The following is a 26619-nucleotide window of genomic DNA, read 5'->3' as shown; positions in this document are numbered from 1 at the left end:
AATGGGTGCCACGTTGGGCTGGGAAAGCTTACAGATTTTTTTTTCAGAGGTCACAGTGACCTTGACCTTTGACCTAGTGACCCAAAATGGGTGTGGCGTGTAGAACTAATCAAGGTGCATCTACATATGAAGTTTCAAAGTTGTAGGTGGAAGCACTGTGATGTAAGAGGCAAAGTAAAAGTTTTATATTAGAGGTCACAGTGACCTTGACCTTTGACCTAGTGACCCCAAAATGGATGTGGCGTGTAGAACTCATCAAGGTGCATGTACATATGAAGTTTCAAAGTTGCAGGTGGAAGTTCTTTGATTTTAGAGCACATGTAAAAGTTTTATATGAGAGGTCACAGTGACCTTGACCTTTGATCTAGTGACCCAAAAATAGGTGTGGCATGTAGAACTCATCAAGGTGCATCTAAGTATTTAGTTTCAAAGTTGTAGGTGGAAGCACTTTGATTTTAGAGTCAATGTTAAGGTCTTAGCACGACGTCTACGGCGGACGGCTGACGACGAGCTGGCTATGACAATACCTCGGGTTTTCTCCCAAAACAGCTGATCTAAAAATTGTTAGTCACAACATGTTAAAAACAATACTGGTTAGAACTAAAGCCAGATACCACTTATTGTTGTCCTATGCCAATCAACAGAGCTCCAGAATAAGCTTCTAACAAATAACATATTGTACTCTTTATCTTTTGTCTGCTTGTGATGAAAGATTTTATTCTGAATACATGCATACAATTATTAATAAATAAATTATGCATGACTTTGTTACAAACATTAAACATTAAAATGATTAAAATGACTGAGAAAATTATCTTTTCATGAACATGAGAATAATTTAGATTACCCATTATTCTGATTATCCTCACACATTTTGAGTAGGTGTTGGACATTATATGTGAGCAACTTACATGTAGACAAAGTATGGAATTTATCATGTCTTGGTTGCTTGTCATAATATATTGCTCATCTGGAGGGCTGCATTCAAGGAATAGCACTGTTTCAATGGGTTTAAAAACACCCAGGTAACATACAGGTAAGGTTACACATGCTTTTGAAAAAGAGAGCTGCACATTTACAATACATAGGGTGTAGTCTTGCGAGTCTACACGCTAGTTACATCATGTTTATATATACACATAATTTCTAAAAAAAGCAAATAATATTTAAATAAGTTAATGTGAAAAGTCTCTGTCATGATTGCATTTCATTTCCTTTTTTCCCTTTTTTTCAAGCAGACACAATTTGAAAGACAACAAGAGCTGTCACCATAGGATGACTTATGCCCCCTATAAACGCTTGATAGAAGTTATGAGCTTTTTTCGAAACCTAAACACAGATTTTGAAACCTAAACGCGGACCCTAAGTTCAAGGTCAAGGTCACATGGGTCAAAATTTGTGTGAGTATGGAAAGGCCTTGTCAGTATACACATGCATACCAAATATGAAGGTTATATCTCAAGGGACATGGAAGTTATGAGCATTTTTCAAAACCTAAACGCAGATTTCGAAACCTTAACGCAGACCCAAAGTTCAAGGTCAAGGTCACAGGGGTAAATAAATGTGTGCGTATGGAAAGGCCTTGTCCATATACACATGCATACCAAATATGAAGGTTATATCTCAAGGGACATAGAAGTTGTGAGCATTTTCCTAAACCTAAACGCAGATTTTGAAACCTAAACGCGGACCGTAAGTTCAAGGTAAAGGTCACAGGGGTAAAAATTTGTGTGCGAATGGAAAGGCCTTGTCTATATACACATGCATACCAAATATGAAGGTTATATCTCAAGGGATATAGAAGTTATGAACATTTTTCGAAACCTAAACGCAAAGGGTGACGGAAAGACAGACAGACGGACAGACAGAAGGGCGGACAGTCGGATCACTATATGCCACATTTTCTTCGAAAAGGGGGCATAAAAAGATAATTTAACATGTAAATGTACAGCTTTGCAATGAGTTAAAGGTATCAGAGGGTCACTAGTATCTACCAAACTAAATTAAGCAACTGGTCTATATCTATGTCCATAAAATCAGTCGACAGATATAAATATCCAAGTAAAATATCTACAATAAAAAAAATTATTACCAAAAAATCTGATTTAATTTGATTCATGCTTTGTTTTTGTACAAGGAATATCAACAGAGAGACAATATAGATAGAGTCAGTGATGGTTTTATGAAAGATAGTTCCAGAAATAACTGAAGGTCCTATTAGATGGTTCTGCACTGAAGTGCTGCAACACTCAGCTACATACTGACTTCTCTTTTCATAATGCCACATACTGTAATAGTCTTCTTCCAAATGCAGGAAACATTTACTTAGAAATATTCAAGATCAAGAATATCAGAGACACCTTGAGACAGAAAAAGAACTTATATTTCCAGCATTTCAGTACAGTGCCATTCTCAGATTTATTAGCATCCTAAAACTATACGAGTTCTGCTCTAAGAAAATGGAGCTTAATGTATGTTCATAGTGTTATCCTTAAATAGCCTGCAGAGTCTGCACAGGCTTATCAGGAACAACACTTTCCACATAACGATGAGTTTCACAAAGAGACTTTCTTTATTTTAAATGAAAGATACCAAAAAACTCATTGTGATATCTCTGATTAGATTGTGCAGATTACACAAGCTTATCTGGGACAACACTTGCCATAAACCCCGTTTTCCCAGAGCCACGCAAAAATAATAGAAAAGAATAATAAAATAATCAAGAGTTTTACAAGGTGCGCAGTTAAAATACAATCAGTGATTTAACAGTGACAGCTGCAATATGTGAGTGTATCATATCATTGAAAAGTTACAGTGAATCAGTCTGAGGTTTGTTAAGTTTTTCCTCCAGTAGGGAGCCACATGTCTTAGCTTTGTCTGTTAAAACAACACATCCAGCATAGCACATTGCATGCACATCAAAACCAAGCAACATGATAAGAGTCTTTCTGAGCAAACTCAAATGCCCAATACTTAAATGTATCTTACCAAACCTCTCGTTGAATTTGGGACTGTGAATATCATCCATAGAAGGGACACTTATGCCAAGCGGATCTAAATTGCAGGAATGATGACCTTGCAGCTAAGGATACGAACATTCAAAGCAGTCTTTCATAACTTGTTAAAGTCTGTCATTCAAAAATCGAACCAAATACTCAATTCAGCATATCTGAATTTCGTTCAGCATAGCTGAATTTTCTTATAACATCCAATTGTAACTAAAGTAAACAAACAGAATTCTAGCTGAAATCAAATGCTGCAATAAAACTTGTGGTCAAGTCAGTGTTATTTGATATAGGTAAAGAAATGCATGTCTTAGAAGAAGATATATATTTCTTTTACTATACATTTAACAGAAAACAAGTCGATATGTAATAATGCAGAATCATTGCAATGTGTCTTAACAAAAGATGAAAAGCACTGTACACTACACCATAGCTGTGGATTTGTGAAAAAAAGAGTTAAATTTTTAGAAAATGGATTTCAACTTGTGAATTCCTGAACATACTTGACTCAAATCAAAAACCTAATTTATAATGATTTGCAAACACAAAATGACCTGTTTCCTGTTATCAGAATGTAAGAAAATGGGTTTAGCTGGAGAAATACTTTTTTTGATCCTCATTTTCTATGGTCTCCCCAAAAGTTCTGTTTTACAAAAAAGCAACACAACATTTGGAAACGACACTGTTTGACTCATTTTATTCTGCAGCTTACTGTTCACCATTAAGTGTGTGCCTGTCTGTAGACACAGACTTTACGGCAGACATTGTCCATAATTGTTCAATGTACAACTTTTAAACTTGAAAGGATTGTTTGCTACATGTTACACATGGTGTGCATATGCAATGTTTATAATTTTACTTTTAAAAATACAAAAGAAATGGCCCCTTTTCAACTTTGACATTCTATTAAATCATGATTATTAATACACACTGTAGCATCTTAGAAACCGCAAGGTAACATGGTTTCAAATTGATATGTAATAGCATAAAGTAGTCCTTTACGAGTTTTGTTAAATAATGCCCCTGGGGTACTTACACACTAGCCAATCCCTGGATATTACAAGTGCTGGATATCATAGCTTAAAATCTCCCCCCCCCCCCTGACCGAAGCCAAAAGGTCTAGACATCTGTGGCCCTAAACACAATTAGTTCAAATTATGCACAAGTGTAAAAGAGGTCACATAAACCTATTCCAATGAAGGCACTACCCTCTGTGCAGTGATTGTAAAGTTCAAGGGAGAGTACATGTAAATTCTATTTGTTGCTTGTTTTGTGGGTTAAACTATATTTATATATATCTATATTTTTCAAGTCATTCAATTAAACCTTCATGCCATGACCATGAATTGTAAATGCCAAATACAAAAATTTACCATGCAGCTATCAATTCATTTCTTAGTTGTGGGCCTTTGAAATAAGCCATGAGCATGGCTGCTTTTAGAAATAATTCCTGTGACAAAAAGGTTCAGAGGTATTTTGAGATGCGTCTGTAATAATGCTCTAGCATGTACTGGAACAGAAGTCATGTTTTGGTTGCTTGTTTGAGATAATTTTGTTCGCAGTTTTTTATCATCACTGCAGTCAGTTGAACCCTCACACTTTTCCTGAGTAAGCTGGTTTAACAGTACCAAGTTTACATTCACATTCCAATAACTGCCCGGTGCATGGCTAGGATCAGACGTAGGTGGAGAATGACCATCAAAGGGATTTCATAACCAAACAAGTTATGTGTTGTTTCAAGCATACTTTAATTACTCCAAGTTTTTTGGAAACTTAATTTTTAGAATCCCTCTTCTTTAACTAAAATAATTATTTTTTGTGACCCTAACTTCCCAGATTTTTCCCCTTACTTTTAATGACTTAGTGTTTTGGCAGTTGCCTTTTATCCAAAGTCATATCACCGGTATTTGCCTTGATCCCACGACATATAAAACCTGTGTTTTACAACTAAATGACTTAATGACTGTAATAAAACCTGGTAGATTAATACAACAACTCAATGGACCATTAAGTTTGCTTTATTTGGGAAAATAGGCAAACATACTCAATACAGGTTTTTACATAATAACTTTAAGCAGTTACGCAGTTGAAATGACCTTTGTAAAGAAGCCATTAAGATCTGCTTCATGTTTTCACAGTTTTTGTGTCATATCATTTCAAGAACAGCTGATTGCGTTAATTGAGTGCCAATAACAAAAGTATATGAAAACCATCGCCTCGTGTCAAAGATTAATAGACTATAGACTGACAATCCTACGAGCGTGTAACATTCTACCCAATACAAACTCATATGATATGGTGACACTATTGCTATCAGCGGCAAACACCCTCGATGACGAGACAACCAGGAGTATATGTAACTTCATTCATATGTGTGTTACGTAAAATTAACTGTAATGTGCTTTAAAACAAACAGACGTCTTGTGGATCTCTTTATATATAATATTCATATGTAAATTATGGTTTATGTAAATAGTACTTGATTCTATATTCATATATGTGAATGTATATTTGCTGCTTTTTTATATTGTATGTTTCAAAATCACTGAGAAGTGGAAATAAAGAGTAAGAGTATATAAATAACACACTGGAAAGTACATTTATCAATTAATTTTATCAGAAACAATAACAAAATATTGTTATTCACAATCAACCATTCTAATTGTTTTATAATTTATGCAAAAAGTATTAATCTGATGCCGAAAAAATGCATTAAAATAATGCATTCAAAAAGGGCTTCATTATTTGGTGAAGCATGTACATGTCAAAACAAATAAACCAACTACCCATCTGTTTTGTTTTTGAAAAGCAGATGAGATTTAAAAGATTTGATTTCTCCAGCCTAAGTTAGTATATAGTTTTTCAGTCACATGCTGGTTAACTATTGGAGGTTTCATAGTCCAGATGCCCAATGAGTATTTAAAACAGCAGCTGCTACCTAAATTAAAGACAAAACTAATGGTTTAATAGTACAAGAACACAGATGCAACAAATAAAACACAAACACTGAAACAAACATCAACAATCTCCCCAATCCAACTGCCCCTGTACGAGTTACATGTAAAAGAGCAGTTTGCCACCTGCAAAAAGTTTGTAGACAGGTTTTTGTCCAGGAAGAGTGAAGTGTCCAGTGAAGATTACACATTATATCCTGTGTAGATGGGATTATATCATGTGTGTATATGATTACATCATGTGAATATGAATTTGTGTCCTGTGTTGACGGGATTATGTACTCTGCTGATTTTTGAAGATGGGATTATGTCATGTGTAGATGGATTATGTCCTGTGTAGATGGGGTTATGTCCTGCATAGGTAGTATTATGTCCTGTGTATATGGGATCATGTTCTCAGTGGGGGGTTTTTACATTCAAAATCGGGTCTGGTAATCGGTCCCATTCCCAATGGAAAAAAGTAGATATTTTTCCCAAATGGGAGTAAAAAAATATCAATTACCAAATTTTTTAGATCTCAATATTTTGGTCATCTCCCATCCATATAAGTTCAACCTTAGTAAATATAATACTGAAACACTTATATTCTCAATTTTAAAGATTTTTTTTAGCAAAACAACAAAAATCATTTCCCAATTTTAGACAAAAACGCCACACATGTTCCCAATCCAAAGGGACCTGGCCCCATTCCCAAAATGTTGAAAAAAAACACTGAGTTCTGTAAAGATGTCCTGTGTAGGGAGGATTATGTCCTGTGTAGACAGAATTATGTCCTGTGTAAATGGGATTATATCCTGTGCTGATGGGATTAAGTCCTGTGAAGATTGGATTATGTCCTATGTTAACAGGATTATGTCCTTTGAATATGGGATTATGTCATGTGTTGATAGGATTATGTCCTGTGTTGATGGGATTACGTCCCGTTTAGATGGGATTATATCCTTTGATGATGGGATTATGTCCGGTGTTGATGGGATTATGCCCGGTGTTGATGGGATAACGTCCTGTGTAGATGGGATTATATCCTTTGATGATGGGATTATGTTCTGTGTATATTGGATAATGTCCTTTGTAGATTTGATAATGTCCTGTATAGATGAGTTTCTGTCCTGTGTAGGTAGGGTCATATACTTTGATGATGGGATCATGTCCTGTGTTGATGGGCTTATGCCAAGTGTAGATGGGATAACGTCCTGTGTAGATGGGATTATGTCCTGTGTTGATGGGATTTTTCCTGTGTATATTGGATAATGTCTTTTGTAGATTGGAATATGTCCTGCGGTGCGCCAGCTAGGTTTTAAAAAGGACAGGGGGGCTTTTTCGTCAAAAAGGAACTTTCGACGCGCGGTATTTTGTCAAAAGGGCACTTTCGAGCGCGCTGGCTTTTCCTGAATGCTTCCTGTTGCATGTTAATTTATATGTTTTTAATAATTACTAGAATATATTATTCCCATTATTATAAAACCATTTAAAATATAATGTCTACAATGAGAAATCAATTAATTACTTGTAATGTAACAAGAGCACCGCCTTGCGGGTGCAGACCGCTCATCTATTTTCTTTTTAAAGGTGAAGGGACTCTCATTTTCAATCACAAAGGAGGGAGGGGTGGAGTGAAGAGGGGTGTATAGTGTGCGGGTGTAGACGTTTATTACATTATCTTCCAAAAATGCGAAAAAAAAAAAGAAAAAAAAAAAAAATTCGGGGGAGGGGGGGGGGGGGTGGTGGTGGTGGGGTGGGGGGGGGGTTCTTGGGTGCGATGGTTGGACGGTATTTCAAACATAAAATAATAAAAATAAATATTTGTTTTTTAACCGTTTCAAAAAAAATAAATAATTGGGGGGGTGGGGTGGGGGGGGGGGGTAGAGTGTGAGGGTGTGGTGGTAATTTGTGAGATGATCTTAAAAAAAAAAAAAATTAGAGGGGGGGAGATTCGGGTGGGGGGGAGGGTGTGGGGGGGGGGATTCTTGGGTGCGATGGTTGGACGGTATTTCAAACATAAAATAATAAAAATAAATATTTGTGTTTTTTAACCGTTTCAAAAAAAATTTGGGGGGTGGGGTGGGGGGGGGTATAGTGAGAGGGTGTGGTGGTCATTTGTTAGATGATCTTAAAAAAAAAAAAAAAAAAAAATTAGGAGGGGGGTATAGTGTGAGGGTGTGGTGGTCATTTGAGAGATGATCTAAAAAAAAAAAATAGGGGGGGAGGGGGGGGGGAGGGCACGGGGGATGGTTTGGGTGGAGTCTATTGTGGTATGTCAGGTAAGAGTAGTTTTGTCAAAGTATCAATCAAATATAATCATAAATAAAGAAGTTATGGCAATTTTAGCAAAATTTAATAATTTGACATTGAGAGTCAAGGTCATTCAAAGGTCAAGGTAAAATTCAACTTGCCAGGTACAGTAACCTCATGATAGCATGAAAGTATTTGAAGTTTGAAAGCAATAGCCTTGATACTTAAGAAGTAAAGTGGATCGAAACACAAAATTTAACCATATATTCAAAGTTACTAAGTCAAAAAAGGGCCATAATTCCGTAAAAATGACAACCAGAGTTATGCAACTTGTCCTTTTACTAAACCCTTATGATAGTTTGCGAGTGTTCAAAGTATGAAAGCAATATCTATGATACTTTAGGGGAAAGTGAACCAAAACACAAAACTTAACCAAATTTTCAATTTTCTAAGTATAAAGGGCCCATAATTCCGTCCAAATGCCAGTCAGAGTTACATAACTTTGCCTGCACAGTCCCCTTATGATAGTTAATAAGTGTTGCAAGTATGAAAGCAATAGCTTTGATACTGTAGGAAAAAAGTGGACCTAAACACAAAACTTAACCAAATTTTCAATTTTCTAAGTATAAAAAGGGCACATAATTCTGTCAAAATGCACGCAAGAGTTATCTAACTTTGCCTGCCCAGTCCCCTCATGAAATTAAGTAAGTGTACCAAGTTTGAATGCAATAGCATTGATACTTTCTGAGAAAAGTGGACCTAAACGCAAAACTTAACCGGACGCCGACGCCAACGCCGACGCTGATGCCAAGGTGATGACAATAGCTCATAATTTTTTTCAAGAAATAGATGAGCTAATAAGAGATTCATGAATTTTTTACAAAATTTTAAGGGCAGGGGGGCCCTAGGAAGGACAGGGCGGAGGTTCGGGAGGGCAGGGCGGGGCTCCCTCAAATTTAGGCTTAGCTGGAGCACTGGTCCTGTATAGATGGGATTAAGTCCTTTGTAGATAGGATTATGTCCTCTGTAGATGGGATTATGTCATGTGCTGATTAGATTATATCCTTTGATGATGGGATTATGTCCTGTGTAAATGGAATTATATCTTTTGCTGGGGTGATTATGCTGTGTGCTGACAGGATCATGTCCAATGTTCAGTGCAAGCCCAGCATACCTACCTATGCTGTACGAATGCAGATCTAGTTCTTTGGGAACTTCAGAGCATAAATCAGCATCAGCAATCCCTAAGGGATCCAGATTTCCTATATTGTGGCCCCTGGTCTACAAAACAATGTTGACACATTAAATAATTGTATAGCTGGTTTGGGGTTTTATGTACCTGAAATAATACAGAAGAAACTGATTCAATCATATTTTGACATATTCCAAATAAAATTTACAGGGCTCTAGAAGATTGAGGCTTATAACACATGTGGGTAAATTTCTGCTTAGAGAGTATTTTCATTAAGAAACACAAAACACCATAAAGCAGAAAGTGTCGTTCCTGATTAGCCTGTGCAAACTGAACAGGCTTATTTTGGACGACTCTATACCAACACGCATTTAACCCTGTTTTCCCAGAGCCAAGGTTCATATGTTTTGTGCTAGATCTGTGGACAGCAAAGGCTAAAAATTATATCTGGGATCTCTGGATGAAACTTAACTACATGATATTGGGATTAATGAGTTAAATGCTGAACTCTATTTTTCAGATAAAGTCCTTGATATGTAAAGATGAAAACAATATCACTTTATTTTGTATAAATCAGGTATGGTTTTGCAGAGGTTGAAATTCTAACGAGACTTGTTTACAGATTGTTAAAATGACAATTATCAGACTTTTTGTCAAGGATTCAGAAAATAACAGAACACTGAAAAATGTAGGGAGCCAAATAACACTAATGACATCATACATACAAACCCAAAATACACTTTCTTTTATGAATAATCATCATTTGAGACTGGTAAAATTATTTATTGTTACAAATGCAAATTAATTAAATTTAAATAATTTGGAATGTTTCTAATGTTTTCTTTGAATTGTGTAACAACATGTGGATCACTTTTATAAAGTATAAAACTGTATGCAAGTAAAGAATAGTCAGAATGGCTGAGTGGTTCATGTGATGGCCTTTTAATTCAACTTACTATGGTTCCACCACTGCAGGGGAGATTTATTTTACAAATGTTCTAAAATTATATTCTTGTAAATATAATGAAGCTCTACAAATGTGTTGATAAAATCTTGCCATTTAAAGTATTTACTGAGTCAAACTTAAAAAAGTCCCGTATCTGTGAAAAAGGCCCTTTAAATCTTACATAGGTCCAGTTGATGTACAGCCAAAACAATCTTAAGTTTTAACCTTAATCTATTAATCATGAATTGATAATGCCTGCGAGAACCATGTGATCATAATTTAAACCTAGCGTCCATATAGTACAATCATATTAACACCTCTTTTCTGTCAAAGGAGCCATTGCAAAGTTGTTTGTTTTGCCTGTCTTTTACCATTAAATTTGGAGTTCTTTTTGCTTACAAATACTACTGAGAGGAGAATAAACAAGAGATGTATTTGTCAGAAACACAATGCACCGCTTTTTTTAACCTTTGACCTTGAAAGATGACCTTAACCTTTCACCACTCAAATTGTGCAGCTCCATGAGATACACATGCATGCCAAATATCAAGTTGCTATGTTCAATATTTTATAAGTTATTGCAAAACTTTAATATATTAAAGTTTTAAATTTTTTACCTTTGACCTTGAAGGATGACCTTGACCTTTCACCACTCAAAATGTGCAGCTCCATGAGATACACATGCATGCCAATTATAAAGTTGCTATGTTCAATATTTCAAAAGTTATTGCAAAACTTTACTGTAACCTTAAAGTTTTGGTACAGAATGACAGACAGACAGGCCAAAAACAATATACCCCTGATCTATCGATCCGGGGGCATAAAAAGGTTAAACATTATATTTATTAAGAGTTGATTAATAGACCTGAGAAGTGAGATTAACTTAATGTTGTGATTTATAACTTCTTTTCTTGGAAATCTTCAATTGGAAATTCTTGGCAGTTATTTGGAAAAAAATAAACTTTAGAGATGAGGAATGGGGCAAAAGTTCTGACCCAATTAGACATCAAAATCAGATTGGCAAAGATTTAAGATTTATTGGCAAGTTTCGCGCTGTATTGGGCTCGCCAAAAAAACAAAACAACAATATTCATGTCCAAAACAGTATATAAATAATTATTCACAAAGCCTGGATTACAGTTAACAGATTCATGACTTGTATCAGTTAAAGTCCTGTGTTCAAATGGTACACAAAACAGGCTTTTTTCACTTTTCAATTGACATTACTTTAGACATGCGTGAAGTTGAAATTTTTAGGGTCAATGTACTTCTTATTGGGAAAAGTGTAATCGTCCTGAATATTGTTAATAACATTTGAAAAAAATCAGGGATTTGACATGAAATTCACTTTTTGATGCGAGCAATTTGTACTTTTTCCACTTCTTTTGTAGTTATCTGCATTACATCATTTAGAAAATATAATAATGCAAATGTTACCGAAAAGCTAAATCAATAATCATGCTTAGAAACAGTTGCAGAAATGAAATTAGTATGCATGAACAAAATAACTCTGTGCTTATGTATTTTGATACATGGAAAATTCATCTGACCCCTTGCAGTTTCAAGCAAAGAATGATGTTACTGATGGTTTTCAAAATCTAATCATTACAACTTCTGCCCCTTTCATATGAATGCTGCAATCTGATTGGATAATTTGTTCATGTGATCGGTTTTTCATTTTCCGATGAACCCACTTCGTATGCAAATTTAATAATGAATATTCATGGAGCTACTTTCTGGTCATAAACAAGTTGCCAAAATGACGTTATGTTTTTCACGAAACTTAATGGCATTGTTTTTTATTGGTAAATAGCAAAATGACGTTATATTTTTTGCGCGAACTTCAACGATATACCCATTTGACGGAGTTGAAACCGAAACTAAAATAGATTCATACGCTAGATTAAAAACAACTTTTAGGACCATAACCACAATAGAATTTCAGCTTTAAGATCATTTTGAGTTGTAATTATAAGAATTGAATTATCATTTTTCTGCAATTCATCAGTGTATGAACTGTAAGGAAAAATATACCTAATTTAGGCGTAATTTTCCCAACAGTTCATACACCGATGAAATGCAGAAAAATGCTATTCAATTTTTAATTGAAATCCTTTAATATTGTTACAAACAGCCATAAAATAGATAATCCTGCATATAAATTCAGTAAAACAATGATTGCCTCCTAAATTTTTTCCTTTTACACTGTACAAATCTATTTTGAAAAATCTCATACTTAAACCATCTTTGGGGATTTTGGGAATTGATTTGGAACTAGATTTGGGAAAGTGTTTTGAAACTTTTTTCCTTTGGGAATACCACCCCAGAGCTGCTATAAAAGCAGCCAACAATAGTCCTGCAAAATATGTATGACCCGATTTTGGATCAAAATGTTCAGTTCAATCTTCGATACTGACTAGAGATTGAAATGAAAAGCTCTCGCTGTAGAAAATTTAATCCTGTAATGGCTTCCAACTATGTAACAAGTAAACAGTTGGCTCAAGACGTAAACATAGAGAAGGAAAACTATAAATTATGTGAATAATTTTTTTGCGTTGAGAGCTGATTTTTGAAATCGGGAGACAGTGTATGGATTTGATAAGGACTATAGACCCCTAAATTAAATACAGTTTGTTTCCTCTGTGACAAGATAAGCAATCTGACAATGTTTCATCAAGATTGAGTCATAAATGGTGATTGTAGTGGTAATTGTTATTTTCTTGACCTTGTGACCTAGTTTGTTTCCTAGGATAACATGGCCAAATAACAGTTCACATAGTATAATTAATAAGATACCATGAATAAAAGGACTTTTTTTACAAAATGTTCTTTAAAAAACCCACAAATGGCATTAAAAGGGTTTTTCTTATACTAAAAAATAAAACAAAAATACTTGTAATACTCCAAAATATATGTTATACATAAAAAAAAATGTTTTCCGCTTGCAAGATTTGGAACACTAAGATCTTTGGGAGAAAAATCTAAATCTTTTTCTCTAGGCAATTCAGACTGCAAAACTTTGATACATTTATTGTTTGTAAGTTATACAGGTTATTGGAAAATTACAGATAAAAAGCATTTAAACACGTTATGATTTATCTATTTTTAATTATGATGGCATCAAAAATAATAATATTTGTAATATTCATATTTGTTTGTCATTCTTCAAACGCGTGTTTGTTATCGGGTCCCTCTAAAAAGTCAATGTACAGTAATTATTTACATTACATTAATGATGAATATCTACTTGACCTTGGCTTTAATGTCTAACTAAATTCTGCAATAGGGCATTTGTGTATGAGCTGCGATCTAGGAAAACTGGGCTAAACACATGTGTATTACTATTAAGTATCGTCCCAAATCATATAAAAATATTAAAAACAGACATATTCTTCATCGCAGCAAGTATGTTCCCGTCTGCTGCCACTTCATGCTGTTGAAATCAGGAATGTGCAATATATTTTATATTGTATTATCAGAACTTTTTAAACCAGTGTTAAAATATGTTTGGCGCTCATGACTTTCAAAGAAGAGCATTCTGATATGTATGTTGTCACGATCATTTGGTCTGCAAGCTCAGTATTTAATTTTTACATGGACATGACCTCTAAAACATCTTCCTTAATAAACTTAAGTTGTACAAAAATGTTTTAATTATCACCAACAAATAATAACACAGGAATTTTTCCTTCAAAATGATGAATATACTATAATTAAAAATTAATGCATAATAATCAAACCACAAACAGTACACCAGCATCAAGGGGTGTGATTTCCAGAAATTATCCTGGACAACACTGTCCTTTCCACACACAAGTTAAAACTAAATTTTGATAATTTCCAAATATCAAAATTAATGCAGGATAAAAATGCAAAGATGAGTGCAAGAGAACATTTTGTTAAGGAAACAAGAAAAAAAAACACCCCAAAATGTCAGGTAAGATAAACATGTAAATCATTTGTAAAAGCATGTTACAAATCTTACATTTTTCAAAGCAACAATCATCGTAGTAAATCATATTCAACTGTAGTTTATATATTAAATACTAAATAATCATAAAAAATCATAAAAATACTTGAATAACAAGATACATGTTAAATAATTTAATATCAATAAATAGCTGTTTTTGTTTTAAACAATTAAGTCCTTAAAATAAATAACTTTACTTATTGAACAAGATTGGACATAAAGTTAGATGATGAATACTATGAAAATCACCAGTACTTCTTCTAATATAAAAACCATGTATTGTACTGTTTGCAAAGCAAGAAACTGTCAAAAAGCACCATGAGGCAGAACAGCGCTGCTACCTGTTCTTAATAAGTTTAGCTTGTTGTACCAAAAGAAACATGTACAATCTAAAAACACAGAAATCAAATTAAGATTACAATTATTTTTTTTCTTATAAGTTCCAATGATTGGAATAGAAAAATTACATAGAATTATTTATTAACTTTGATGAAAACCTTACCTGGTAAGATCTGATGATGGTCTGCACAGACAGATGATCCTCTATCAACTTGTCAGTGACCGGCTCCTTTGAGGTCAGTTGTGTGCTGGTCTGCTTGGGCACCAAGGTTATCCCTGCCGTTGATGATGACGGAGTCAGGGATGGCGGCCTCACGTGTGCAGTGCCAGGCGCTGCGCCCATGGTCACTTGCCGAAAGTACACATCCCAGGACTATAACAATCAGCAGTAGCAAAAATCAAAACAAGCCCATAATGAGTGTCTTGCATTTACATTATTAGTTAACTGTTAAACCAAATGCATTTAGGAAACATTATTAATTAAGGTTACTTAGGCATATCTCTATAATATTAGAAGCATCAATTCTATCCCAGTCTTTCTTTAACTGAAGGGAAAATTCTTTTTGGAATGTTTATATACAGCACTATTCTTTTTGTTGTCAAATCATAGGTTAAACAGTTACACATAAATTAACACTTAACATATTACAATTGTTTTATTCAGTAAAAAATTATTTTTCCCATCAAAGTGAACAAGGCATTAGATAGTAAATATTTTCATACCGATCTTAAGTGTTAATTGATTTATGTTTAGCTATTTTTATGACATTATAATCAGAATACTAATTGCAGGCCTTTTCCCCTCCATTTTGGAAACGCCAAACTGGATTTTTGGAAATTTCCTGTCTTGAAAAAACCCATTTTGGGAAACAAATTAATCGTAAAACTGGCTCAATTGGGAAAAATAATCGCATGTAAATAGAATTTCTTATATTTCAAAGAAGCCGTTGACTGTTTAATAACGACTATTTTGATAACATATAAAATATTTACTAAATATTATAAACATGTTTGATAAGTGCAGGTTTTTTAAAATCTGATTTTTGGGAAAGGGCCTGGCCTTTTTTGATAAGAAAAAAAAATGGCACAAAACGCCGGATTTTAGGGAAAATAAGGAAAGTCTTAAATAATCAATATTAACATATTTTACTGTTTTTAAAACAAATTCAAGGCAACAGATAATTTAATTTAAGTATGCAATATTTTTCTATTTTTTACACTGGATTAGGTAAACTTAAATATTTAAAGGTTTAAAAAAAAAATTTTAATTGGGAATTTTTTTTCAATTGGGAAAAATCAACCAGATTTGCATTGGGAATGGGGCCAAAATTCGGACCCGTGGCATAGGGCGGAAAAGGCCTGAATTGGTATAAAACTGGTAATTTCGCATTTGAGCTTAATTATTCCTTCTTAACAATACAGTCAGTCAACCAGTTTAGAATCACCCGCCGAAAAGCATTAATTCTTTTGACCACAATAATTTCTTTCGGGATTTAGTGTCAATGTAAGAAGATTATTTTGTATGATAACAGGTTAGGCCAGACAGCATAATGCAGTTTTTTGTCAAAAATAGCCAATTAAAGTTCACCCTTCAGAAAATTATTAAAAATTATTCAACTTACAGAATTAGTATTTCAAAACATTGTCATGGCATTTGTTTTCAATCAGAAAAAAGTTCATTTGAAAATTATAAAGCCTTCTTTATCTATATGCACATTTCAAAACATAACTAATTCAATCAGTTCCGGATAACCTTTTGCTGCATTTACCCCCCCCTGTAAGCATAATACAAAAGCTTTCTTGCTAAAACTTTGTTAATTTATTCCTTTACCTAGTGTACTGGTATACCTTAGACACTTATCATTTTGTTTTTATTGGGGCATTTATATGGAAAATTAAATACAAATTAATCAGAACTGCTGATTATCCGGAACTGGTTGACAAACTGTAGATGATAAACAAGAGACTTAACAAGGCAAATGTTGACGCCGCACGACAACGCCGCATGACAGACAAAAAGTGATCACAAAAGCTCACCATGAGCACGTTGTGCTCAGGTGAGCTAAAAACGCAGGAAAATTTGCTTATTCAATTTGTGTAGATAACACTTCTATTAAAACCTCTAGGACAGATGATATTTCTTCTGCCGCAATTTTTATTAGGTATAATGTGTTTCTATCAAAAAGCTGCTTTTGAAAACCAATGTCACAAAAATCTGAAATTTGCAAGGTATTAGAAAATATTGCACATGATAACCTTTGACTTCCCTCACAATGTCCAGGGCTTTTTTTGCCCGATTTTATGGCTGAAATTCGGCTATGTTCCCAATCCCAAAAAGTATACTTTTTTCCCATTTTTTTTTTGTTTTTTGTTAGAAAGAAGTGTCTTATGCGCACTTTATCTCAATTTTAATTCAATTACATCTAACAAAGTATTATATGATTTTGTTCTTTTCATTTGAATGATTATAAAAAGTAATATCAAATTTAGTATTTCCCTAAGTAATCAGTGGACTTTTCTTGTGGAAAAAAAGGCTAATGAATTTATTTTCCCAATTTCATGAAAATGCCGATAAAATTCCCAATTCCAAAGCCATGGGCGATCTTCCTAAAAAGTGAAAAAAAAACATGATGGCGCGTGTACTTCTGAATCTTTTTAAAGAGCGGCCTTGGTGTCAAACAATTTGTTACGATGAATAATCATTGTGAGTGAAAATTAATTCTATAGATAAAGATGTTAAGATACAGTTTAAGTGATTCACATGTCTGCAGAAGTGTTAGGGCAAACAAAGAAACCATTCTATCAAACATGAAAATGTAAGCCAAGCACAGAAAAATGTGCTTTTAATTCAATATGGCTATATACTGATCTTACAGAAGTATTCTATAGATTTATTTTTAACACTTTTTTCATCTCAATTTCACAATTCCCTACTAGCATGACTGCTGAACTAAATATTAAAAGAGAATTTGGCACACTTCTTGTAATAAACTTCAAGCCTCGAATACGAGTAATGTCGAAGTTGGTTAAACTTCACTTAAACTGAAAAAAGCCATTTATACTTTGTGAACACTTTTTGGATCCTGCTCCCAAGACTTGTACATCTCCTCTACGTAGATGGACGAGCTGCCACTGAGGAAGGGCTCTGCAGCTGCAGCAGTTGCATAATTCCTGCCTTTATTGGTACCAGCTTGTGACGAACAGGCACGACATGCTGTCAGCTTGTACCCCTCCCACAGCTGTGGCCTACTGCCAGCAGTCCACAACGTCTTTAAACGAAACATATTAAAACGTTCTCACGTGAAAGTGTCGTATGTTGTGAAACAAACGCCAAAAAGATTTAAAAGCCAGCCTCGCAGGTGGCTGTTTGGATTCTGACAAGTGACCTTGATGTACCCCAAATCAAACACAAGTACACTTGACGATTTAAATATCCAATTATGGTTCCACTTGAAGAAAGTACTTGCAACTTAATACTTCAGTATGTCAAAATGTTGGTATCCAAACACGTAATGAATTTTCTTTAAAGTGCCACCTGTGGAAATTCCCACCTTGACATTCATGTGTAGCAGGGTCGACTGAAAAGACACAAGATAAAATCATTTACTGATACGGAAATCAGAACATATAACGGTATAACAAACATGTATACAGCATAACGTGTACATTTAACAGACCAAAGGCTGCGAATCAAATCAAAAATGAACAAGATCGTCATTTTACCGTTTGTTTCAACACTTTTTAATACCAATGCGGTTGTTGATATATGACGTCACTTTACGTTGAAAGATCACAGATGATTGGCTTATCAAGGCTAGCGGGGCATTCCCAAAAAAGTATACCGGTCGAACCGGTCCAGGAACAAATGGGAAACAAAATAAAACGAATGGACACATAAATTATCCGTATTTTGGGTAATCGTTCGCGCAAAGACTTGATTAGTTCCGAGCAAAAATCGTTTATATTCTTTCATATTCCTGTTGTTGTTACACGTCCATCCATGATGTATAATTATTTGATATGAATTTCTGACTGTAAACTATATATAGCATGTTCAATTATGTTGAACATAACAGTGACTTTGCAAAATTGAGTGACATACTGGAAATCATTTCCCATCAACTGGAAGTGTTTTACTTGTAATTGAAGTTAATAACGTTACACCTAAACGGATGGTAAAACTACACAAAGTCTGTGGGTCTGTCACTTGTAATGAAAATAAGTTTGGATATAAGGACCACTTTTTTCATACCCAGTGATCCAAACTTTCCTCATCAAGTTATTTGCCCTTGAACATAGCCGACGTAGCCACGCCAAGTAATTAATTGCGTTTGCTTGAATCTCTACCTGCAGAGACACCTTCCAATATTACAATATTAACAGACCCAGACTCACGTAAAAATGATTTCTTCCAAAAATAACATATTTAAATCTTATTTTGCAATATTATTTTCATATATCATATTAGCAGTTTGCAAAATAATAATAATTAATTTCACTATTTCAATAGTTTTGTTTAGTTTTCTGTTCGATCTTTCCAAATATAGGTTTCTTTTCATTTGGACTTTTAAGAAATTTAACCGGTAACCGGAATAAATCTTAATCTTATTAAACTAAAGAAAGCATTATAAACAGGTTATTTGTTGATCGTTATATCTATGTCATCATAGTCTCAGCTTCGCCTATGGTCCCGATCAGCAAGCGTCTTGGATCCGGGTGGGTCTCTCCAGATGCCCAAAATTTCTTGCCCATCGTCTAGCATCTGAACACCCAGGTCACGGTGCCATGTGTTTCTAGGCGCCTGTCCCTTTTCCATTGTGGGATTCATTTGAGAGCTTTTTTTTGTTGTTTTTGATGCAGGCCTATCCATCGCCAATGATGATTGTTTTCTTCCAGGAGATGCTAATTTGGTTGTCTCCACAATTATTCGTTGGGAATCTCGTCTGGTTAGTGGGTCTTGAGGATTTTTCTTAAGCAGGTGTTGATGAAGACCTGGATTTTCTTTATGAGGGTGACACTGGTTCTCCAGGTCTCTGATCCATATGTGTGTTTAGGCTTCATGATGTTATTAAAGAGCCTAATCTTGATGGTGATATAATTTTCTGTCAATCCGTTGTGTATTAATGGTCTACAGAGGGAGTCTCGGTCAACCTAGAAGAACACCTTCTCCTAGTCAAGTAATTTGACATATAGGGGCGAAATCGACTCCATGGATGTTTAAGCATGATGCATAGTGTTGCGATTAAATCCGTGCATGATCTCCTTTTTAAAAAGCCGGCTTATTGGTCCCGAAGATGCGGGTCTACTGCGTCTTTCATTCGAGTTAGCAGGATGCGATTTCCTGGGATGGAAAACAGCGTGATTCCTTTGTAGTTGCAACAGGAACTGAGGTCGCCTTTTATTGAGAGCTTCATGAGGTATCCCTCTGTTAAAATTTCATTTTCTTCCCATATTTTGCTGAAGAGCGGAAAGAATAGCTTCACACTTTTCACGAATTGAGCCATAAGCACTTCTGCCGACAGGCTTTCAGTTATTGCAGATTATCATTTCTTCAATATCTTGATGGCGATGCTGATCTGTCCCTTGGGGAAAGTGCAGCACCTCATTGGCATAGCGCCTGTAGCTGGCGGTACCGCCGGTTGGTTTTTAGGAGCATGCTTGTTTATTACCTCCTGTAAATGCTTAATCCACCTCTTACTCTGCCATTCGTCATTTTCTATCACTCCGCCATGTTTGTCTGTTTTGGTCATTTTCTGGCTTGTAGAACGTTCCTTTTAATCTCTTGGTGATGGAGTACATGTCTTTTGTTCTGTTCTGATGTGCTGCCTCTTCAGCATCTATTGCCAGCGTCTCTAGGTTGTTGCGCTTGTCTGCTCTTATATTTCGCTTGACGTTACCTTTGCCTCTTTGCAATCTTCTTGTGCTTTCACTTCTGCGGCTCGTGTTCGTCTCTTGTTGTTGGCACTTGCTTTCTTTTCTTTCATTAATTTTCTGATGCGTCTCTGCTGATATCCACTTCTTGTGGTTGTACGAATTGGAGCCCTGTACTTCCTGACATGCTAAGGTCATTGCTAATTTACCTTTTTGCCACTCCTGTGTATCGTCTCTTCTTCCAGCAGCTCCTCTAAGACATAAAACTTGTTGGAGAGAGTGACCTTGCACTCTTCTTTCTTCAAGTTGTCTTTCAGGGTAGTGGTGTTTAAACATTGGATGTGTCCCTAGTCAAACTCTTCTTCTGCTTCAGTTTCAATCGGGCGACAAGATGACGATGGTCCGAAGCCACGTCTGCTCATCGCTTGACACGTACATCCTGAAGAGAGTGACACAAATTCCTTGCGATGCACATGTGGTTGATCTGGTTCTCCGTTGACAGGTCTTGTAACACCCAAGTTGAATAGCGTTTCCTTATGTGGTGGAAAACACTTCATCCGATGACCTGGTTATTTTTGGCGCACAAGTCGGCGGATCTCTCACCGTTGTCGTTCATCTCGCCTAGCCCCTACTTCCCTACGATCTCCTTTTATTATAGGTTGTCATTGCCGATTTTGGCGTTGAGTCAGCCTTTAGAATGATTATATTTTATAGCTTTGTGGTAAGGAATAAAAGCCGACGGTTATGTTTCCGTCGATGAAGCCCTGGTTTCCTTCCTCAAAAAGCGAAACATCGTCGTGCCCTTTATTCAGGCTTGTATTGTATGATTATTAATAAGCCCACGTGAGATTTGAGTTACAGAATACTGTAAACATACTATTTCAAAATGAATTATAGCGTTGTTGGTTTAAAGTTTTATTGCACCGAAGATATGTTTAATGAAATAATAGCGAGAACTCATATAGTACATCATTTGGTAGAATATAGTTGACATCCGTACAGGCCTTTACAATTCGTCACAATCCCGTGTTGCGCACGTACTGTCCGGGCTGTTCTAATTTTGCGGGAGTCTGCAACCGTTATCACTTTGTATTTTTTATCCATGTATGTTAATGCACTGGTACTTTACTGGAATATAAGACAATGTAGACGTGAAATTTGTGTGTTGCCGTTGTTGGCAAAGAGTTTGAATAGTCGCAAGTAATGAGCGTTAGAACTGTATAATGTAAACAATTGATTTTCCGCTTTAACTTAAACAACTTCCGAGTCATCACAGAGGCAGGTCGGCACCAAATGTAGTCGTGAAGACGCGGGAACGACCTGTAAATAACCTACAACAAAACACACACTTCCGAGTCTAACATGTTTTGGGCCGTTTCTAGTGGGAGGCGGAAAACTACAACGGGCGAGGCATGGTCAGGGTTGATAACCCCCAAAAAGGGTGAGGGTACGGGTTAGGGTTAGGGGTCGGGTTAGGGTTGGGTTTAGGCTAACCCAAACCCTAACCCGACCCCTAACACTAACCCTAACCTAAACCCGAACCCCCCCCCCCTTGCGCAATACCATACCATGCCCATTCTATACATAGATGGTGACGTCACTACGTTATTGTCACCTCTATACTTAGACGCATCACGCACCTCCATTTGGAGGCATTTATGACTACGACACAAAGAAGTCCGCGGATGAATGAAGAATTTGCTTTATAAGTAAACTTTCATGTTATGATTATAAAGTTTTTTTTGTAGCGGATCCGTGGTCTAGTGGTAACACACTGGCTTCACAATCCAGAGATCGCTGGTTCGATCCCCCGCTGCACCTAACCTACTAACTCGTCTTTCGCATGAGACGTTAAACCGAGGTGCAGTGTACTAGGTGCTATACACCGGGCACTAAAAGACCCAGGGTCACCCCTGGAACGGGGTGTCTCCTGTATCTTGCACTATCCCCCGTAACCAACTAACACGTCTTTCTGGGGGCGATGGCCATATGGGAGACAATCCCGGTGCACTCGATAAAAACGAAAAACACACACACCAGATTATAAAGTTAAGTATTATTTTGTTCAGTCTTACGGTCTTATGTTAGTATCAATTATAATTTTCGTTAGTTTTCAACAATTTCGCTCTTTATTCATTTTTTTTAAACAGAACTTTCACTTTCGGTTGTATAACAACATGTATCCTTTATTGACGAAAGTTTGCAATGAAATAGCGTTTTCAAAACCGCTTATAAAGTTTCAGAAGGTGTGTCTGATGCATATTTTGTTTTGAAAAGACACAATGTCATAGCTATATTGCCGACTAGTATGGGAACAATTTGATATTTCATATTTGCATTGCAAGAGAAGTTCAAATTGACTTGTTCAGTTTGTTAAATTTTGACACCCTTATTATATATTTTTTTATAAGTGCCTGATAGATTTCTTTCTTTAAATAATTGAAATCATTGAAAAATTTAGTAAAAGCACAGCATTGATGTTCTATGATGGTCATTTTTAGTGGAATAGCATGTTACAATAAAACAATTTTAACTATTGTATTCATGAATTTAGATTAGGTGTCATTTTTAAATGGGGGTAGTAATTCATTATATGAGATTAGCTGAAAAATAAATAACACTTTGATGACTTACCATAGTGAAATAAAGTAGCATAGAATATGTTGCAGGTCATAAAATGTAAAACTGAAGTTCAAACTCAGAAGAAGCTTTACAAATATTTTACACTGACAACACTGTTGATTTTCCAAAAAAAATCCTTCCTATCTTCCTGCCCTAGTTTTTTGGGGAAAATTTAAATATTATTAATATCATTGAGTTAAATTATTAAAATATCAATATGTTTTGATTACATTAGCTAATTATAGTATTATATTATTAATAATGAAATACTTTGCAAGGAAAGTCCAATTCTGTTTTAATTAGTCTTAATTAGCTACTAGTAAAATTGAAAATATCAGTGACATCCAATAATTGGTTTATATGCGTGTGAATGCATATGTTTTTTTGACAGTTACATAGTACCCTATTTAATTGTATAACAACAAATAACTATAGTTCCACAACCCAGCCCAAGTTTACACAAACTGAATTAATTCATCAATTGATCCTATTTAATTATATTAAAAACAACATGTGTAACATTTTGAGAATATCCCATGTATTCCTCTAGTATTCCTTTAGTACACCCAGGGTTGGCACCAATCGACCGCCCCCGGTTTTAACCGGCGGTTTTTACCTGTCAATACTCCCAAATTTGTCATTACTGGTCAATACTGGTCGATTAAACTTTACCCCCAATTTTGATTAATATTCCATGCTTAATTAACAATATTGATAATATAAATTAAACAGACATGTTGCCAATAATGTCTTAAGCTATTAATACCCACTATTTTATACCTGTTCATGCAAATAAGTCAAAGTTGGTCAACTGGATTTTTCTGGTTGATTGATTTTTTTTTCAATTCTAATGAATCATGTGCTTGATTCAACACGAACCTGTCAATTACTGTGTATTAGTTGTTCCTCATGCCCCACTGTCCCCAATCTTCTCACAGTCTTCTCGCCTATACAGGTTAGGGCATCCAAAACTGATAATAGGGTCTTAAATGGCACCTTCTTGACACAACCCTTACTTGTCATGTATTCTTGCCTGGATTTCTTTAAGTACTTTTTAAACAAAATAGTGAAAAAATATTTTATTTTCCATTGATATAAAAATTTAAAAAAAAACATAATTAGAAATAATTATTAAAAGAAAGTAGAGTAGACCCACAATTGGTAAACATTATTTGTTGGCAAAATCAAGAACTTTGATTGCTTATTCATTTGAAGACCAATTGAACTTTAAAATATGAAAACCCTCTTAATACAGAAAGGAGACAAGTTAGAAGTAACTATTAAATTAATAGCAAGTTATCTCCTTTTGTGTGAGTGAAATGAAATAGCCTAAGGGCAGATTTGCTTCATTGTCACTTTCAGAGACATAACACTGCATGCATATTATTACCAATTAAGGCTTAGGGGCCAGATTTATGACCCTAGAAACCACACTAGTTCTGTTTGTCATTCTGCCTATCAAATAGATATATCAATAGATCAGTGAAATGATTTATTATTGTTGTTTTTAGGGAAGCCTCAAACAAATTTTACCAATTAAATAGATCTAATTAGAATTGTTTTTATAAGTACCTGAATTTTTTCTTTCATTTATTGAGATCCTTGAAAAATTGAGTAAAAACACAGCTTTGATGTTCTTTGATGGTCATTTAAAGTGGAATAGTTGTGATTTTTAATGAAGAATAATAACTATATCCAAGTTTTAACTGAAACACAAATTATTTTTAATAAATAAATATCATATTGGGATATTTATTTTGAGACAAGTAAATAAAATTGTTATGTAACATTTCAATTATAATGTCCCAATACAGCTAGTGTGAACATTTTACATTGATTTGTAGTACTCAGGTGTTACCTCTCAAAAATATTCTTTAAAAATTAAAGGAAACTCAACGATGAAAATATTTTCAAAAAGCAGGCAAATAATAGGAAAGTTATGTTTTCACTAATATTAAGTAACAACACACACCTACCATTGAACAATATATCAGGCACTTATGGTGCAATATACAAGCATTAATAGGATTAGCAAGTGTATATAACAAGATAACAGCTATTGTATAAAGGGGTACTTATGGTGCAATATACAGGCCCATTAATCAGCATTGATGATATTAGGTGACATCTTTGAAGGGGGATAGTCATTCATAAGATGAGAGTAGCACATTATCATACAAAAACATTTTTATATAGTTTATCACTGTTTTAATTATTATTAATAAATTGCTTTGAATTTACCTTTTTTTAATTCATAAAGTTATTAATTTTTCCTTAAATTCCACAAATTCATTTAATAAAAACGGGTAATTGTGTTTTGTGTTTCTTATATCAATAAGTTTTTATTACATTTGTTAATAAATTATATTATTAATAATGAAATAATGTGCAAGGAAAGTTCAATTCTGTTTAAATTAGTCTAAGTGAGTTATTAGTAAAAAATAAAATATCAGTGACGTCCAATTATTTGATAATAAACATATGAATGCATGAAAAAAATGTTGACAGTTACAAAGTAAATATTTATTTATCATATTTAACTGTTACAAGGAAAACAGTTTCGAAATTAATTTAAATTGGATTTTACCATTTTTCAAGTCATCAATTGACCATATGCAATTGGATAAAAAACAACAAACACTACATTTGCACAACCCTGCCCAGGTTCACTCAAACTGAAATAAGGTGTTAATTGTGTATTCAAAACGAGTCTTGATTACACATTATTCTTGGTTGCATTTGTGTTGAGCAACATGTATAAGATACTCAGTAAGATTTTGAGGATATTCCATGTATTCCACTAGTACACCAACATGCACTTACTAATGATTTACATGCAATCATTACACAGTTAAACCCTCCAAAAAACAATTCTAAAACCAAAAAACCATACAAGCTGCTTCATAGATATTAAAAGTTAATTAAAGACTTCATAAACAAAATAATAATTTTGATAATAAACAAAGATTATACTTCAACCGAACAATTATAAATTTATTGGGGGGGGGGAACATCTGCACTAAAACTAAAATGGGGGGGAAACGTCTGGGGAGGAAACGTCTTTGGGGGGAAACGTCTTGGGAAGGAAACGTCTTGGGGGGGGGGGTCTTGGGGGGGGGGAAATGACAGGAAACCATTCCCAAAATGGTTAAAAAAAACACTGGCATATACATTAAAGGGATCTTTTCACGCTTTGGTAAATTGACAAAATTGAAAAAAGTTGTTTCAGATTCGCAAATTTTCGTTTTAGTTATGATATTTGTGAGGAAACAGTAATACTGAACATTTACCATGGTTTAATATAGCCATTATATGCATCTTTTGAAGATTTTAAAACCTAAAAATTATAAAGCGTTGCAACGCGAAACGATTGAATAATTTGGAGAGTTCTGTTTTTGTCGTTAAATTTTGTGAAACTACGAAGATTGCTTATATAACGTATAAAATACTTCATGTATATGTACTCGGCGGAATAGCTCAGTAGGCTA

At 34.7% G+C, this 26619-nt stretch overlaps 1 protein-coding gene across 5 annotated transcripts in view; it reads right to left on the bottom strand.

Moving 5' to 3' along the window:
• Nucleotides 1-18503, bottom strand: part of LOC127865996 (2-oxoglutarate dehydrogenase-like, mitochondrial) — a 62641-nt gene extending 44138 nt beyond the window's left edge. For 3 of the 5 annotated variants that reach the window (XM_052406169.1, XM_052406167.1, XM_052406170.1), the window contains exons 1-4: nucleotides 18362-18503; nucleotides 17701-18216; nucleotides 14802-15011; nucleotides 9370-9472 (exon numbers count right to left, since the gene is read on the bottom strand). In XM_052406169.1, the coding sequence (XP_052262129.1) occupies nucleotides 9370-9472; nucleotides 14802-15011; nucleotides 17701-17922 (535 nt within the window). In that variant the 5' untranslated portion in view covers nucleotides 17923-18216; nucleotides 18362-18503. Of the gene's footprint in view, nucleotides 1-2988; nucleotides 3083-9369; nucleotides 9473-14801; nucleotides 15012-17700; nucleotides 18217-18361 lie in introns of those variants that run through there. The other 2 variants (XM_052406168.1, XM_052406171.1) reach the window with 2 other exon arrangements.
• Between the last annotated feature and the right edge of the window lie 8116 nt (nucleotides 18504-26619).

The sequence above is a fragment of the Dreissena polymorpha genome, chromosome 2 (assembly GCF_020536995.1).
Source record: "Dreissena polymorpha isolate Duluth1 chromosome 2, UMN_Dpol_1.0, whole genome shotgun sequence".
Lineage (NCBI taxonomy): Eukaryota > Metazoa > Mollusca > Bivalvia > Myida > Dreissenidae > Dreissena > Dreissena polymorpha.
The sequence above is the reverse complement of the archived record's forward strand: the minus strand, read 5'-3'. Positions and strand labels throughout refer to the sequence as shown.